This window comes from Loxodonta africana, chromosome 23, assembly GCF_030014295.1.
Source record: "Loxodonta africana isolate mLoxAfr1 chromosome 23, mLoxAfr1.hap2, whole genome shotgun sequence".
Classification (NCBI taxonomy): Eukaryota; Metazoa; Chordata; class Mammalia; order Proboscidea; family Elephantidae; genus Loxodonta; species Loxodonta africana.
Window position 1 is genome coordinate 59,231,265 of NC_087364.1, and position 18,001 is coordinate 59,249,265.

An 18,001-nucleotide genomic window follows, 5' to 3' on the forward strand; every position below is an offset into this window, starting at 1 on the left:
AAAAGGAAGAAGCAGAAGTAGTTTGGGTCCCATATTTTGTGGTCTGAGCCAGAGGAGGGGCAACTTGGCTTAGCTTGGGGCAGGAAAGGGAGGTGGGATGGCAGATCTGGGAAAGCCACCCAGAGAAAGGGCCCTGAAGGCTGTGCAGGAGCAAGTCAGGCAGCAGCCAATGATGAGCGGCCCCTCGGGCAGTGAGAGCTACCGCGCAAAGGTGGAGCTGTCGGAGTTAGTTCACAGGGCTTGAGCATGGAGTGGAGAGGTAGGTGGGAACTAGCCGCCTGATGTTCCACATGCCCAGCCAGCAGTGTGGACTCCAGGCACAGGCAGCAAGGGAGTTATGAGGAATTTCAGGCTGGGGAGTGAAGGCATGAAATGATGAAGCTCTGACCGCCAGAGCATGAAGCGTGGTGGGTTAGAAGCGAGTGGTGGTTTTACGTAATTATTGTAATAACAGTTCAGAAGAAAGACTTCACGGAGAGTCAAAGCCCAAGTCCTTATAATGACCTAAAAGGGCTTCTGTGGTCTTACTCCGTCTGTTTACTCTCTAGCTTCCTCTCCCGCTCTTCCTGCCCTCACTCGCTCCACTTCAGCATACCACTCCTTGCTCTTGTTCAGACACTGGCCATGCTGCTGCCTCAGGGCATTTGCACTGCTTCCTCTCTAGAAGGCTTTTGCTGGTTCTCTCCCTCTTTCAAATTTTTACAGAAGCAGACTGTTACATCTTTCCTGCAGAGTGGCTGGTGAGTTCAAACTGCTGACCTTTGGGTTATCAGCCAAGCACTTAACAATTGTACCACCAGGGCTCCTTAGGGTAAGGTAGAGCTATTGTAATAAAGAGATCCAAGAATGCATTGCCTTAAACAGCAAAGATGTTTATCTCTTCCTGTGTGAAGGTATGAGATGAGTGTTCTAGGTGACTTGGCTCCACATGGTCATTCAGGGCCCCAGGTACCTTCTAGATAGTTGCACCCACCGTCCCCTGATGTGTCTACATGGCTGGACCTGGGTTGCTGCCAGCGCTGACTAGTGGTCAGAAGGAAGGAAGAGACTATGAAAGGGGCATGCCCATTGTCTTAAATCTTAAGCCTAGAAATAACATACATCCTTCCACATTGGTAACTTTCAGTCGTCTGGCTCTGCCCAAGCATTAAGACCTAGGAAATGAGATCTAACCAACTTCCAGGAAGAAGAAGGGATTAGATTTTATTGTAGAACTAGAAGTCTCAGCCACAACAGCCTTTATTTTTAATAGTTCTACCAAAGTCTAGATGGATTAATAAATGCTATGGTGACTTGCAGTGCTCTTTGAGTGGCACACATAGTTATGTGCTTGACTACTAACCAAAGGGTTGACCATTGGGACCCACCCAGAGGCACCTCAGAAGAAAGGCCTGATGACTTGCAGTGCTCTTTGAGTGGCACACATAGTTATGTGCTTGACTACTAACCAAAGGGTTGACCATTGGGACCCACCCAGAGGCACCTCAGAAGAAAGGCCTGATACTCTCCTTCCAAAGGATCACAGTGATGAAAATCCTATGGAACAGTTGTATTCTGCAACATACTGAGTCATCATGAGTCAGAATCGACTTGATGGCAACTGTTTTGGTTTTGAATTTTTTTTTGTTTTTGTTTTCTGGTAGCTTGCTATAGTCATTGTTACAGATTATGGAAGGCTTGGTCTTTTCATGAAACAGCCAAGAATGATGTACTTCACAGCTGAATTCATTAACATATTTTTGGAGCATCTATCATGTGCTGATTCATCTGTCTGTCATATTGTGGTGGCTGGCGTGTGGATGTGACACTGGAGCTATGCCACTAGTATTTCAAATACCAGCAGGGTTACCCATAGCAGACAAGTTTCAGCAGAGCTTCCAGACTAACATAGACTAGGAAGAAGGACCCGGCAGTCTACTTCTGAAAAAAACTGGCCAGTGAAAACCTTATGAATAGCATTGTCTGAAATAGTGGAGGAAGATGAGCCCCTCAGGTTGGAAGGCACTTAAAATATAACTGGGGAAGAGCTGCCTCCTCGAGGTAGAATTGACCTTGATGTAGATGGAGTAAAGCTTTTGGGACCTTCATTTGCTGATGTGGCACGACTCAAATGAGAAGAAACAGCTGCAAACATCCATTAATAATTGGAATGTGGAATGTACGAAGTATGAATCTAGGGAAATTGAAATTGTCCAAAATGAAATGGAATGCATAAAGATTGATATCCTTGGTGTTACCAGAAATGGACTGGTATTGGCCATTTTGAATCAGACAACCATATGGTCTACTATGCCAGGAATGACAAATTGAAGAATGACATTGCATTCATCATCATCAAAAAGAATATTTCAAGATCTATCCTGAAGTACAGTGCTGTCAGTGCTAGGATCATATCCATATGCCTTATCATGGATTGAATTGTGTTCCCCCAAAATTTGCCTATCAATTTGGTTAGGCCATGATTCCCAGTATTGTGTGATTGTCCACAATTTTGTCATCTGATATGATTTTCCTATGTGCTGTAAATCCTGCCTTTATGATGTTAATGGTGCGGGGATAGGCAGCCATTATGTTAATGAAGCAAGACTCAATCTACAGGATTGGATTGCATTTTGAGCCAGTTTCTTCTGGTATATAAAAGAAGAGAGCAGAGAGATGGAGGATCGGGGGGAGGGCGGGTGGAGGGACCTCATACCACCAAGAAAGCAGTGCTGGGAGCAGAGCACATCCTTTAGACCTGGGGTTCCTGTGCAGAGAAGCTCCTAGTCCAGGGGAAGATTGATGACAAAGACCTTCCTCCAGAGCCAACAGAGAGAGAAAAGTCTTCCCCTGGAGCTGATGCCCTAAATTCAGACTTCTAGTCTACTTTACTGTGAGGAAATAAATGTCTCTTTGTTAAAGCCATCCACTTGTGGTATTTCTGTTATAGTAGCAGTAGATAACTAAGACACGCCTACAAGGAAGACCAGTTAATACGAGTGTTACTCAAATTTGTGCACCAACCACTAATGAAAAGATGAAGAAACTGAACATCTTTACCAACATCTGCAGTCTGAAATTGATCAAACATGCAATCAAGATGCAGTGATAATTACTGATAATTGGAATGCGCAAGTTGGAAATGAAGAAGAAGGATTGGTAGTTGGAAAATATGGCCTTGATAATAGAAATGATGCTGGAGATCACATGATAGAATTTTGCTAGACCAATGACTTCTTTGTTGTAAATACTTTTTTCAGCAATGTAAATGGCGACTATATATGTGGACCTCACCAGATAGAATACACAGGAATTAAATCAACTACATCTGAAAGAGACAATGGAGAAGCTCAATATCATCAGTCAGAACAAGGCCAGGGGCCCACTGAGGAACAGATCATCGGTTGCTTATATGCAAGTTCAAGTTGAAGCTGAAGAAAATTAAAATAAGTCCACAAGAGCCAAAAATACAACCTTGAGTATATCCCACCTGAATTTAGGGACAGTCTCAAGAATAAATCTGATGCATTAAACACCAATGACCAAAGACCATACAAGTTGTGGAATGACATCAAGGACATCATACATGAAAAAGCAAGAGGTCATTAAAAAGAAAAAAAAAAAGACCAAAGTGGATGTCAGAAAAGACTCTGAAACTTGCTTTTAAGTGTAAAGTAGCTAAAGTGAGTGGAAAAAATGAAGTAAAAGAGCTGAACAGAAGATTTCAAAGGGCGGGTTGAGAAGTCAAAGTATTATAATGAAACGCAGAAAGACCTGGAGTTAGAAAACCAAAAGGGAAAAACATGTTTGCCATTTCTCAAGCGGAAAGAACTGAACAAAAAATTCAAACCTCGAGTTGCAATATTGAAGGATTGTATGGGCAAAATATTCAAAGTGGGAAGCAGTGAAAGAAGATGGAAGAAATACACAGAGTCACTGTACCAAAAAGAATTAGTAGACATTTAGCCACTTCAGGAGGTAGCATACGCTCAAGAATCGATGCAGGAAGAAGTCCAACCTGCACTGAAGGCATTGGCGAAAAACAAGGCTCCAGGAATTGGCGGAATGCCAGTTGAGATGTTTCAACAAAGTGATGCAGTGCTGGAGGTGCTCCCTTGTCTATGTCAAGAAATTTGGCCAACTGGCTGGAAGAGATCCATATTTGCACCCATTCCAAAGAAAAGTGATCCAACAGAATGTGAAATTATCGAATAGCATCATTGTCTTAGGCTGGGTTCTCTAGGGAAGCAAAACCAGCGAAGTGTGTATATATAAAAAAACCAAACCTACTGCCGTCGAGTTGATTCCAACTCATAGCGACCCTATAGGACAGAGTAGAACTGCCCCATAGAGTTTCCAAGGAGTGCCTGGTGGATTCGAACTGCCGACCTCTTAGTTAACAGTCGTAGCATTTAACCGCTACACCATCAGGGTTTCCAGTGTGTATATATTTATTTATTTATATATATATATATATATATACGTATATACACACACACACACCCCAAACCAAACCTGTTGCCATTGAGTTGATTCCATTCCAACTCAAAGTAGACCTGCCCCATAGGGTTTCCAAGGAAAAGCTGGTGGATTCGAGCTGCCTACTTTTTGGTTAGCAGCCTGAGCTCTTAAACATTACACCACCAGGGTTTCCATATATATATTTAGAGAGAGAGAGAGAGAGATTTATCTCAAGGAAATGGCTCACGCAGTTGTAGAGGCTGGCAAGTGCCATGTCCATGCGTCAGGTGTCAATCTGGAGGCGTCTCCTGACTCATGTAGCTGCAGAGGCTGACGAACCCAAGATCTACAGGTCAGATGGTAGGCTGCTGGCTTATGTCTGCAAAGGCTGATGCATCTAAGATTAGCAGATAAGACAGCAGGTTACTGGCCCGAATCCCAAGAACTGTAGGTTGCTGATGTCAGATGGATCTTGGCTGAAAGCACAGAATACCAGAAAGATGTTTGCCTGAGTTTTATTGACTATGCAAAGGCATTATGTGGGTCCTAACAAATTACGGATAACATTGTGAAGAATGGAAATTCCAGAACATTTAATTGTGCTCATGCAGAACCTGTACATAGACCAAGAGGCAGTCGTTTAAACAGAATAAGGGAATACTGCATGGTTTAAAATCAAGAACGTTTGTGTCAGGGTTGTATTCATCCATCATAGTTATTCAATCTGTATGCTGGGCAAATAGTCCGAGAAGCTGAACTATATGAAGAAGAACATGGCATTAGAGGAAGACTCATTAATAACTTGCAATATGCAGGTGACACAACCTTGCTTGCTGAAAGTGAAGAGGACTTTTGAAGCACTTACTGATGAAGATTAAAGACTACAGCCTTCAGTATGGATTATACCTCAACATCAAGAAAACAAAAATCCTCACAACTGGACCAATAAGCAACATCATGATAAACGGAGAAAAGACTAACGTTGTCAAGGATTTCATTTTACTTGGATCCATACTTAAGGCCCATGGAAGCAAGCAGTCAAGAAATCAAACTATGTGTTGCATTGGGCAAATCGGCTGCAAATGTCCTCTTTAAAGGGTTGAAAACCAAAGATGTCACTCTGAGGACTAAGATAAGCCTGACCCAAGCCATGGTATTTTCAGTCACCTCATATGTATGCAAAAGCTGGACAGTGAATAAGGAAGAACAAAAAAGAATTGATGCCTTTGAATTACAGGGTTGGTGAAGAATATTGAATATTCAATGGGCTGCCAGAAGAATGAACAAAAATCTCCCTTGGAGGATTACTGCAGAATGATCCTTAGAAGCAAGGATGGCAAGACTTCATTTCACGTACTTTGGACACATTATCAGCAGGAACCAATCTCTGGAGAAGGACGTCATGCTTGGTAAAGTAGAGGGGCAGTGAAAAAGAGGAAGAACCTCAATGAGATGGACTGACACAGTGGCTGCAACAATGGGCTCAAACATAGCAACGATTGTGAGGATGGAGCAGGACCGGGTAGTGTTTCATTCCGTTGTATGTAGGGTCACTATGAGTTGGAACTGACTTGACAGCCCCTAACAACAACAACATCAGCCATGTGCTGAGTACACTCTAAGCTCCTGGGGATGGACCTGTCAGGTCCAGGAGAGACCCAGGGGCTCAGGTTACCTAAGGTGCAATCATTTGTTGCCTTTTCTATAAGAGAATTTTTTATTTTAATGAATTTTCATCTCTCCATGCCAAAAAAAGAAAAAGGTTTAATGAATACAGTTAGATAGCAGAGCATCATTAAGCAGTCACATGCCCTTAATACTTAGGACATCTCACCAGACACGTTCAGTGGTGCAATTCCACTTCTCACACTGGCAGCAAAGCTTTCTCAGATCATCAGACATCACCAGCCTGAAATAATGGCCTGCACTTGACTCCGGGTGACAGATAGCCTCTGGTCGACGTTGACTCTTATTAGTAGCCTCATTGTCAGCTTGGAAATTTTATTTCCCAGTTTGCAAACGTTTCTGTATTTTAGCTCCAGGCACAGTAATATACCCTCTGTTTTTTACGGAAAGAAACAATTCCCTGCGGCAATCTGGGCTGATTTATTAGACGATACCTCATGCCGGGATTAGCATTTTCTAATTTTAAAACATATGTTTTAAAAGATGGATTTTTTTTTTTTAATTTTATGTTTTTCAAAGATAAGGAAGCCACTTCGGCAGCTGCTTTACAAGCATTTCCACAGTTAATTGGGCTTTCAGACAGCAGGGGTCTGCATTAGAATAATTTGTCTTTGCTTCTTTTCATGCTGATCCTTATGCGGTTTAGTTGCAAACTACTCTATCTGTCCGCTTCTGTTCAGCTGGAAAGTGTGTATACGTTCATAGGTCATTTCACGATGGAGAAGAAAATGTGCGTCTATCCATAGGTTATTTCATTATTCAGAGAAATTGCGTATTAGTGATTAGAAAGATAAATTATGCCTTGACTTACCACATGTACTTTGTAGCAGAGACTTAAAGAACGTTTTCATCCAGAGCACATAAACAGACTGGTGATTAGATATTCATTACCACCCCACGTTAAATGAGATATTGTGTGTGCAGGGTGCATAAGAAAAAAAAAAACAGTTTTCGTCTTGTTGACTGCGATTCACAGCGACCCCATGTGTGTCAGCGTAGAACTCTGCTCTGCAGGGTTTTCAGTGGTTGATTTTTTGGAAGTTGATTGCCAAGACTTTCTTCCAAGGTTCTTCTGGGTGAACTCGAACCTCCAACCTTTTGGTTAGCAGCCGAGCATATTAGGTGTTTGCATCACCCAGGGACTCCACAGAGTTCATAGTGAACTGTAAAGAGCTATAGAGATCCTGGTTGTTTTAATTAGTTGACAGTTTTCTTAAAGTGAGGTTTTCTAGAGGTTCAGTAAATTAAGGATTAAGAGTTAGCTTGGTGAAGGTTGGGGTAGGATTTTCCAAGAGGAAGGGAAGGCATGTAGAAAGGCTTGGAGGCATGTGTCGGGGGAAAGGAACAGGTTGGTTCTGTGTGGCCACATCATAGCCCTAGAGTGGGGGGCGTGGGGAGGGATGAGCCCTCAAAGTGAGGTGGGGCCAGACTAGATTGAGAGGGGCTTACTGGCTCCTTCTGGACAGACCGTGGCGATGTGGAGCCACTGGAAGGGCAGCAATGGGTCAGAGTTGCCTTTCAAGTAATATGTCTGGCTGTAGAGAATGAAAGATTAAAAGCAGGGAGGCCCATTAGGGGCCCAATGGCATCCAGACGAAATTTCCCGAGGCCACAGGTAGTAGCTGTGGGGATGAAGGAGAGAGGGATGGGGCAGTACTAGGAGGAAAGGTCAGCAGGGTTGGGAGGTACACGGCATGTGGAGGGGGAGGAGAGGGAGAAATCCAGGGCAACTCCCAGCCTAGGGCATGACTGAAGGGGTGGGTGTTGGTGTTTGGGCTGGAGAGGGAGCCCAGGAGGCGGCAGAGGGTGGGACAGGATGGTAGAGGGCAGAGCCGCGTCCCATGGTGCCAGGTGCAATGTCAGTGGAGCAGAGGGTAGGGACTCAAGCTACCTTACAGAGCCAGGGTTTCATGTGTAGGTGGCAGGGGTCAAGGAATTTAAAAGTGATCAGGCTAGTACTCATTACCAAAAAAACCCAAAACTCGTGGCCGTCGAGTCAATTCAGACTCATAGCAACTCATAGTCCCTATAGGACAGAGTAGAACTGCCCCATAGGCTTTCCAAGGAGCAGCTGGTGGATTTGAACTGCTAAACTTCTGGTTAGCAGCAGAGCTCTTAACCATGGTGCCACCAGGGCTCCAGTTACCTGTTACCGTGGGTGAGAAATGCCAGGGAGTATGTGGGGGTGTTGTTTGCTGAGGTTGGGAACTAATGTTATGGCTGTTACCTCCTAAGCAAAGGTGGGCTTTTGTGGGGCACTCTGACTACTAATCCTCTGTGTTGTCTCTTTAGGAAACCGTATCATCCTAAACTGGAAGCTTTCGTTAGTCACATGTCAAAAGGATCCGGAGCCTCTTTCGAAAGCCCCTTACACTCCCTGCCTCTTTACCCCAATCACCCGCTGTGTGAAATGGGAGAGCTGACACAGACAGGTATGTGTGACAGCCAGTCGCTCCTTTATTCTCCCACCTACACTTCCGTTTGGCATATATTTATGGTGAATATTCCCATGTAAGGCCCTCAGGCATGTGGGGCTCAATTTTTTTTTCCCCACCTTGAAGAGCTCAGAGTCCACCAGGTATCCAATTAAACATCTGATATCTAAAAATTAAAATAACTTTTTTTTTTTTAATTACGAAAGCAGTACGTGTTCATGGAAGAGAAATTGTTGTTATGTGCTGTCGAGTCAATTCCAACTCATAGCAACCCTATAGGACAGGGTAGAACTGCCCTGTAGGGTTTTCTAGGCTGGAATCTTTAAGGGAGCAGATTGCCAGGTCTTTTCTCCCACAGAGCAGCTGGTAGGTTTGAACTGCTGACCTTATGGTTAGCAGCTGAGCACTTAACCACTGTGCCACCAGGGCTCCTCGCAAGAGAAATTAGGAAAGACATTTAAGCAAAAGGAATAAAAATTTAAAGCAACTATCCTCCTACCGGTCAAGGAAACGGACCCTTAGTAATCTTTTCTCTGTACACACACACACAGACACACACACACACTGGTATCTTACTAAAATACTTTATAATCCATTTTTTCACGTAACAATATATTGTGATAATTTTTTCTATTGTCTTAGTTGCCTAGTGCTGCTATAATAGAAAGACCACACGTGGGTGGCTTTAACAAACAGAAATTTATTTTCTTACAGTTTAGGAGGCTGGAAGTCTGAATTCAGGGTACCAGCTCTAGGGGAAGGCTTCCTTTCCCCTTTGGCTCTGGGGGAAGGTCCTCGTCTCTGTTCAGCTTCTGTTCCGTGGTTCCTTGCTGATCGTCATCTGTCTTCCCCATGTGTGCTTCCTTGCTTCTGTGTTGAATCTGCTCCTTTTATATCTCAATAGCGATTGGCTTAAGATACACCCTACAATGGCATGGCCTTACTAACATAACAAAGAAAAACTGTATGCCCAAAAGGGATTATATCCACCGGTATAAATATTTTTTGGGAGGACACAATTCGATCCATATCACCTGTCAATAAATATTCATTGACAGCGTCATTTCTGATGGCTGCATATCCTTCCACTACAGATGGGCTGTACTTGATTTAGTCAATCCCGTGTGCTTATACACTTCAGACAAAACACCTGATAGGCTTTGCTGTACAAGATCTCAGGGAGAAAAATATATGGCCCAAATCCCTGGACATGGAGTTTGTTTTGCTGAGTTTATTCCTTCCAGAAGCCTGTCTTTCCTGTTGCAGCCCTACCTAGACCGCCGTGCAGTCAGTTCCCTGTCCTGTAGGTTGGGGAGTTAACTATGGGGTAGCCTTGCTGGGAATGGAAGGCATCGGTGGTTCCCCAAGAGGTTCCTGGTTCTTCAGTCTGGGAGCTCAGAGCATGACCACACTACAGAACCTAATAAAGTGACCCAGTGCTTGCACCTGAATGTAGACAGGTGCCTGTGACGGCTACAGGTGCAGACCCAGGGAAGGGTGTGGTGTCAGGACGTGATTGTTCTCATCAGTTCTGAACAGAACAAAGGACAGACTTCCCTTAATTTACCCTGCATTTCTGGACAATTCTGTGACTGTTAACATTATGCAAAAATTGTTCTGTGTTTACATGGAAAACAGAGGTTCTAGGCTCTGGTGTTTAAATGGGTTTTTCACCTCTGGGAATGTCTTGTGAAACACTCATAAGTTACTTGGGGCCGAGAACCTCTGTTCCTTGTAAAGACAGTTTAGCTCCCTGTCCCCTGCCTGCCTTCTAATGTCCCTCCCCCCATTATCCTGACAGCAGAGGGCAGCACCACGCTTGCTGAGGATCAGTAGTTGCTCTGGTTATAAGTTACAGAAACCAACTCAAGTGAAAAGGGGAAATGTAAGGACTCAGGGCTGACTCCCAGACTCCAAAGGTAAGAACACGTCCAGGTCTCCAAAGACTGAACCAGGAATAAAAAAGCCATCCTGTCCCTGCCTCTGTCTGGGTTTGCCTCACATCTGTCTACAATCCTAGTTACACCCAGAGGTGAACATGCAAGTCCAGGTTCCTGGGACAGCGAATCAGATGGGCTTCCCTAGGGTCAGTGCCCATCAGTGCTGGCGAGGGGGGCGGTGACTGAGCAGAGAGCGGACCAGGGGCTGTTCCCTGAGAAGACATAGGGGTGTGGAGGGGCTCTCACACACTTAGAGACAGTCATTCATTTGGACCTTTCGTCTCAATTCATCTGTTATCATCACAATATTTTCTAAATTACTATTACTCTAGATAGCATCTTGGCAGTACTCTCTGCTAATGTTCCCTCGTTCCCTTTCAATGGTCACTTCTATCTTCTGTTTTAAATGTGGCTGAAAGTTCATCGCTATTATAATCATTCATGACTGGCACACTTGTGACACCCATGTGATGAGATCATTATTTAACGCCTTCTCTTTGCAAGATGCTTTGGTAACTCCTGAGCTGGGGTGGGTGTGTCCAGATGAGTCAGACCCTCTGCTGCCCGCCCCGAAGAAGTGTGTGGCTGCAGTGGGACAGCGTACGTGTAGACAGCTAAATGTCATGCTGGCAGCTGCAGGGTCTAGCAGAGGGAACACGGAATTTAGAGTCAGACAGGCTAGAATGAGACTAATCCCATCTTCCCGACAGGCTGGGGTGAGTTAAATTTGATGCACTATTTAACACTCAAGGAATGTAGCTAATGTTGTCATTGAGGTCTGGCAGCATGTGGGAACAGGAAGGAATTATTAATTTGACCTGGGGAAGAGGAAGGCTTTGCAAAGCTGGTAGCGTTGGAGCTAGGGATTGGATGAGGATTTCTCTAGGCAGAGAGGGGGAACAGCATGGACAAAGTCATGAAAATGTAAGCTCTGTTTGGAGAGTATGAGAAGTCCCAGATGGCTAGAACTCGGTGTTGATGCATGAGAATGTAGGAGGAGGTGGCACCGTGAGCAGGGGCTAAGAGCACAGAGGCTTGAGTCTCGCTCTGCCACTTGGTAACTGAGTGGCGCAGGGCCTCAGCTTCCTCATCTGTAAGGAAATGGGGATAATAAGGATATACTTTCTTCATTGTAAGGAGTCAATGAAAAAGGCCTGGCACACAGTGAGCACTCCGACTTCTGTGTATGTAGCTTAAGTCATTCACTAGAGGAGAACTGGAACATAGATTCTCAGTGTCTGGCATTCATGACTTGCTTCTTTTTTGCAAACCATTTTGGAAATGCTGAGACCTGTCCCAGCCCAGTTCCCTGAGAGGTTCCGCTCTCACTACCCTGCATTTGAAGCTCTCTCCCCTCCTGAGCCAGTACGTGTGCCTTTGTCTCACACATGTCAGCCTTAAGTATCTCATCTCTGTGGTAGAGCTTTTCAAACCTTTTGGACATCTGAATAAATGTTACTGGTCAGAGGGCCTGTGGGTGATTTACACCCTCACCGAATGCATATATGTACAAGACTGTGGCCCCTTACATCTGCTGGCTGAAGGGCGAACTTGTTTTTGTCTTGAGTTGATTTCTCTTGCTTTGAAGATAAGGCTTTTTAATGTAATTTATTTATTTTTTTAAGATAACAGGTTGTACTGTGGTAGTTCAAAACTAAAGTGATATTAAAAGGTAAACTTGAAATTCTTGCTTCCACCTGTGGTCCATACACCCCATGCATAGTCATTTCTTGTGCATCCTTCCAAACTTCTTTATACAAAATGCAAGTGTCTTAGTTCTGTAGCGCTGCTGTAACAAATACCAAAAGTGAGTGGCTTTAACAAATAGAAGAAATGCGTTTTCTCACTGCTTTTGGGGGCTAGAAGTCCAAATTCAGGGTGCTAGATCTAGAGGAAGCCTTTTGCTGTGGGCTCTCGAGGAAGGTCCTTGTCTCCTTTGAGTTTCTGCTCCTGGGTGATCTTCATGTGGTTTGGCGTCTCTTCCCCCATCTCTGCTTACTCACCTGCTTGTTTAATCTCATATCTCAAAAGAGACTGACTTAAAACACACCCTACACTAAACTGTCTCATTAACATAACAAAGAAAACCCATTCCCAAATGAGATTATAACCACAGGTATAGGGGTTAGGACTTACAACACATGTTTTTGGGGGACAGAGTTCAATCTATAAGCAACTGCAAATACACATTCTTTTTCCTCTTTTTTATTTAAATGGAGCATATGAAAAAAAATTTTTTTTTATGAAACATACTGCCAGCACTTTGCTTTTTTCAAATGCAGTGATATATCTGGTACCTGGTTCCATATCAGTACAGAGACAGCTCCCTTCCTTGCTGCCTAGAGTCTCTGCAGGTTGAGACAGAATGTGCGCAGGTTAGCAGAGAGCCTTCTGTTGAGTACAGTAGGGAAGGCAGGGCCAAGGAGGGAACTTCCCAGTAACGAGGGTGTTAAGCAGCAACAGGCAAGATTCCTTTCTCTCTTTACCTGAGCTCTGCTCTCCCTGCACACTGAGGAATGCTGTGTCCCTGGGCAGGAGGGAGAAGCTTCTCCCTAGGCCCGTGCCGATTATAGCCTGGACATCCACCAGCTGGTGATTCCTACCCTCAGAGGCCACCAGTCAAAATTCTTCCCCAGAAAAGAAGCCAGTCAAGAGGCAGGGTGAGAGGGAGGCAGATGGTCCTTGTGTTCCCTAGAACGACTGGTCCCAGAGGACAACACCCCCTCTGCCCGACTTGCTCACCTCTTCATGGGTACCCCCAAGAGGCTCTCTTCTCAAGTTGACATGAACCCACTCCTGCAACTTCTATACAGTGGGGAAATGGGTTCAATTATACGCCTCTAAAAAAGTCGAGTTGGACACTGACTCAACTTAGCTTTGCTCTTCCTTTTGCTGAGCTGAGAGTAAGGGAAGCTCTGTGTCTCTCTGTGTTTCAGGAGTCGTGCAGCATCTGCAGAATGGTCAGCTACTGAGGGACATCTATCTGAAGAAACATAAACTCCTGCCAAGTGACTGGTCCACAGACCACCTTTACTTGGAGACCACTGGGAAAAGCCGGACTCTACAAAGTGGGCTGGCCTTGCTTTATGGCTTTCTCCCAGATTTCGACTGGAAGAAGATTTATTTCAGGCACCAGCCAAGTGCTCTGTTCTGCTCTGGAAACTGCTATTGCCCAGTGAGAAACCAGTATCTGGAAAAGGAGCAGCGTCGTCAATACCTCTTACGTTTGAAAAACAGCCAGCTGGAGAGGATCTATGGGGAGATGGCCAAGATTGTGGACATCCCCACCAAGCAGCTCCGAGCCGCGAACCCCATAGACTCCATGCTCTGCCACTTCTGCCACAACGTCAGCTTCCCCTGCACCAGAAACGGCTGCATTGATATGGAGCACTTCAAGGTGATCAAGACACACCAGATAGAGGATGAGAGAGAGAGGCGGGAGAAGAAACTCTATCTGGGGTACGCACTACTGGGTGCCCACCCCATCCTGAATCAAACCATCAGCCGGATGCAGCGTGCTGCAGAAGGCAGGAAAGAAGAGATCTTTACCCTCTACTCTGCCCATGATGTCACTCTGTCACCAATACTCAGTGCCTTGGGCCTTACGGAAGCCAGGTTCCCAAGGTTTGCAGCCAGGTTGATCTTTGAGCTCTGGCAAGACAGAGAGAAGCCCAGTGAGCATTCCGTCCGGATTCTTTACAATGGCATCGACGTCACGTTCCACACCTCTTTCTGCCAGGAGCACAAGCGTTCTCACAAACCTATGTGCCCCTTTGAAAACTTAGTCCGCTTTGTCCAAAAGGACATGTTTGCAGCCCTGGGTAGCAGCAGTGCTAGTTATTATGAGGCGTGTCACAGGGAAGGATTCTAAAAGGTACACGCTACCGTGCTTATAAAATCTATGCCGGTACAGAAGAAATGGGAAAGGTTCCTTTCTAGTTCTTTCCATTGCTAAGGGTACATGATGTTGACTTTTAAAAAGGCTAGAAATTCTACTTGGGTGCCATATAGATGGTTTGGGCTGAAGAAGTAGTTTGCTGCTGTAATCTGGTACGTGAGTTACTTGGTACATAATTGCCAGTTCACAGAGAAAGATACTTGACCATAGCCAGACTTTGTTTAGAAGGCCGGAATAGTGTTTTGATACCCAAAGATGCCAACCCAAATTTGTATTCTTTCGGCCTGCCAGGGTACGATATGATGGAACCAGCAAACCTCAGCCAAAATTTTCTTAATCCGGGACAGTCTTATCTTGTCCTTGTTCAGTAAAAAATTTCCTGAAGTGATTTATCTAAAAATAGAGGTTGGCAAATTTTCCCTGTCAAGGGCCAGAGAGTAAATATTTTAGACTTTGTAGCCCAGGCCACGTGTATTCTCGGTCACAACTACCTAACCGCCGTGGTGGTGCAAAAGCACCCGTAGACAGTGCGGAAGCACGAGAGCGTGGCCGTGTCCCTAACACGGTACAGAACAGGTGGTAGCAGACACGGTCCCTGGGCTGTAGCTCGTCAACCCCGGGTGTTAAAGGGTCTCAACTACGGTTGCACGTTCAGCACTTTGAGAACTGATTGAATTCCAGGAATTATGCCTCAGCGGTGTCTCCCGTTAACTTCTGCTAGAAACACAGAATGTGGTCTGTATCTGACTTCGTGACCAAACTTGAGGGCCAAGAAACATTGAATCGGAATGAATCCGAGAAGAGCTATTAGACTAATACTTGATGTTCATGACGATTGTGGTACAAGATAGTGTGAAATATGTTTCCGGTTATTTGTCTGCTGTAGTCTGTTTGCTGTGTATGCTGAAATTTTTGTATCCCGCTTAGTATTTTTATAGTCTAGGGGAGTATTTTCTAAGACCAGTTTTAGATGTGTTCTCGTTCATACAGTAAGATTCAATCTCCTGTACCTGCCTGGTGGTCAGAAGGGGGCCAGAAGCTGGATTCCGGCACTTTCTCCCAATAAAACTCATGACGGCTCATCCCCTTGGACAAACCATAGAATCGGATCAATTTTTAAACCATTTTCGTCAGTTTCAAACTGTAAATTCTAATTGATTTTTAAATGTTTCTGGAAGCGCTTTGTTACTAGATAGTTAAATAATCTTTGTATTTTATAAATTAGAAGCAATTACAATTAAATCTGTGATTTCTGAACTAATGGTGCTAGTTCTTTGTCAAATAATGTTTTAAGTGCAAGTGACGTTTTTCAGTATCATTGGCATTCCAGCCTTTATTTTGTTCAGCGTTGCACTTGAATACGTGTTTCTATTAATAAATTTTTGAAGAATACTTGTACTCTACAACTAATGGTCTGTACCTACAAATCACTCTAGTTCTTTTCAAGTGAGAGCCGATATTTTTGAAATTTATCTTAACTGCTTTTATTGCCAGAAATTGTGTGTTATCTTGCTAGTCTTTTATGCCCCATCGATTTTTTTTTCTCCAACTCATAATATATCTGAATTAGATTAAGTCCCTCTTGAAGATTTAAAACTGAGTCAGAACATTTTTTTTTAAACCCAATTACAACATCTGTTGTAAGAGTAAACATTTTGGATAAGAGCCAACACTGAAGGGGTAGGTCTTGCCCCCAGGACACTGGATATGCACAGCATTAAGTTATCTTCCTCAATACCAGGTTTTTGAGACACTTCATTCAGTTGATGAGCACTGAGCTGGAATTAATGGATGGAGTCCTTGGTTTCTGGGCAAGGGTCTAATATGTTAATTCATGACAAGTGTGGGTGGATACATATATATTTAGCTTTTCTGTTTTTCTGATTAAAATGAACACATGCCCACTGGAAGATAATCAGGCAGTACTGAAAAACAGCCCCAAAGGTGAAGTTCTCTAATCATACATCCAGAGATGACCGTCTGCAGTTTGACAAATATTTTTCCAGAAATTTCCCATGCAGATGCTGAAATAGACATCATTTTTTCATAGGAACAGGATCATTTTATATATATTGTTCTGTAACTTGCTTCCCTTAGCAATATATTAACCTCTTTAACAGCATGTCTTAAAAAAATTTCTCATTAACTGCTTCTCTTAACAGTATGTCTTGGGGATATTTCCATGTTGAGATCTATATATGGCTCTTTTTTAGCCACTGTGTGATAATTCATGGTATGGACGAGATATTTTGAGAATTTCATTAAAAATGCATGAAATTGAAACTTAAAGCCAAGGTGCTGGAGCAGGATTACAAGACGTTTGAGTTACACAGGACAAAGCAGACAGGCCAGCAGTGTTGTGTGTTGATTTTTTTAAGCCCACTTGAGCATTTGACCCTTTTTCAGTATAATGTAGCTAGTCTTCTTTTCAATTTACTTATGAACAGAACTGAAGAACTTAATCTAACATTGCTATAAAGCCTAATTGAGGTTTTTTGTAGCTACAGGGGAGCCCTGGTGGTGCAGTGGTCAAGAGCTCCGCAGCCAGCCAAAGGGTCGGCAGTTCAAATCCACCAGCCACTCCTTGAAAACACTGAGACAGTTCTACCATGTCCTATAGGGTTGCTATGAGTCAGAATCGACTTGACGGCAACGGATTCCTTTTTTTTGTTTTGGTAGCTACAGCAGAATTAGTCATTCTGAAAGGTTTCGGTGATCCCTCTTCTGGAATTTTTAAAGGCTGATGCAGGAGAGACATGCTTCTGCTCCCCAGAATCTCCAGGAAGGCTTCTGAACTGATTTAGCAGCTTGGCTGGGGTTGGGGTACCATAGTGTGTTTAAACACAACCACAGGTAGAAAGCCAGAAAGCAGGATTCACACTGCAGTTCTGGCTTTCATTGTGGCCAGGACAGAGCTCTGGCCTGGGCACGACTTAGCTGCCATTGACCCAGGCCACCAAACTGAAGGTCTGGGCTGTGCCCCTGTGTGAGTGCCTGCCCTGTGGCCAGTTCAGATGGGTCATAATTAGTAGCTCTCCTGAAAAGGAGCCAGCCTGTCACCAGAGGGGTTGGTCAGGCCTTCCTGGGCTCTGAGCGTGACTTCAGCGGAGCCTGGCCTCGGTGAGGGAAGGCACCGCTGAAGGGCCAGCCTGGCTTCTTTTAGAGCTGCCGCGCCCCTCAGCAGAGGGATGGCCCGAGACCTGGCTTCTGGAAAACTGTCTAGTAAAGGCTGCCACTTTTGTGAATGTTTCCCTTTAGGGATTCCACAGACATTTATTAGTCTTCACAATCTTCTGAGGAAGTAACCTCAAATACGAATTAGGAAATGGGCTCGGGGTGGGTGAAGGCACTTTTCCAGAGGAAGTCAGAGCCCAGAGTCTAACCCCAGTTTGCATGACAACAGTGAACTTTTGCAGAACAGGCACTGTGTGAGATACGGTGGAAAAAGATACACTATTTCATTTAATCCTCACAAGAGCCCTACAAGATACTATATTTGTGAGTGAATAATACAAGACAAATGTTTATGACACATCCCAGTTTTACAAAGGAATTTTTTTGGGAAAAAAGAATTTAAGAGATTTTCATCATATATTGAAAGT

The 18,001-nt window shown here is 44.2% G+C and overlaps 1 protein-coding gene across 3 annotated transcripts in view; it reads left to right on the forward strand.

The window, feature by feature from the left end:
• The window catches only part of PXYLP1 (2-phosphoxylose phosphatase 1), an 80,322-nt gene extending 63,640 nt beyond the window's left edge, over positions 1 to 16,682 (forward strand). For all 3 annotated transcript variants that reach the window (XM_003416177.4, XM_064275507.1, XM_010595982.3), the window contains 2 exons: positions 8,419 to 8,558; positions 13,438 to 16,682. In XM_003416177.4, the coding sequence (XP_003416225.1) occupies positions 8,419 to 8,558; positions 13,438 to 14,372 (1,075 nt within the window). In that variant the 3' untranslated portion in view covers positions 14,373 to 16,682. The remainder of the gene's footprint in view (positions 1 to 8,418; positions 8,559 to 13,437) is intronic.
• Positions 16,683 to 18,001: the final 1,319 nt, after the last annotated feature.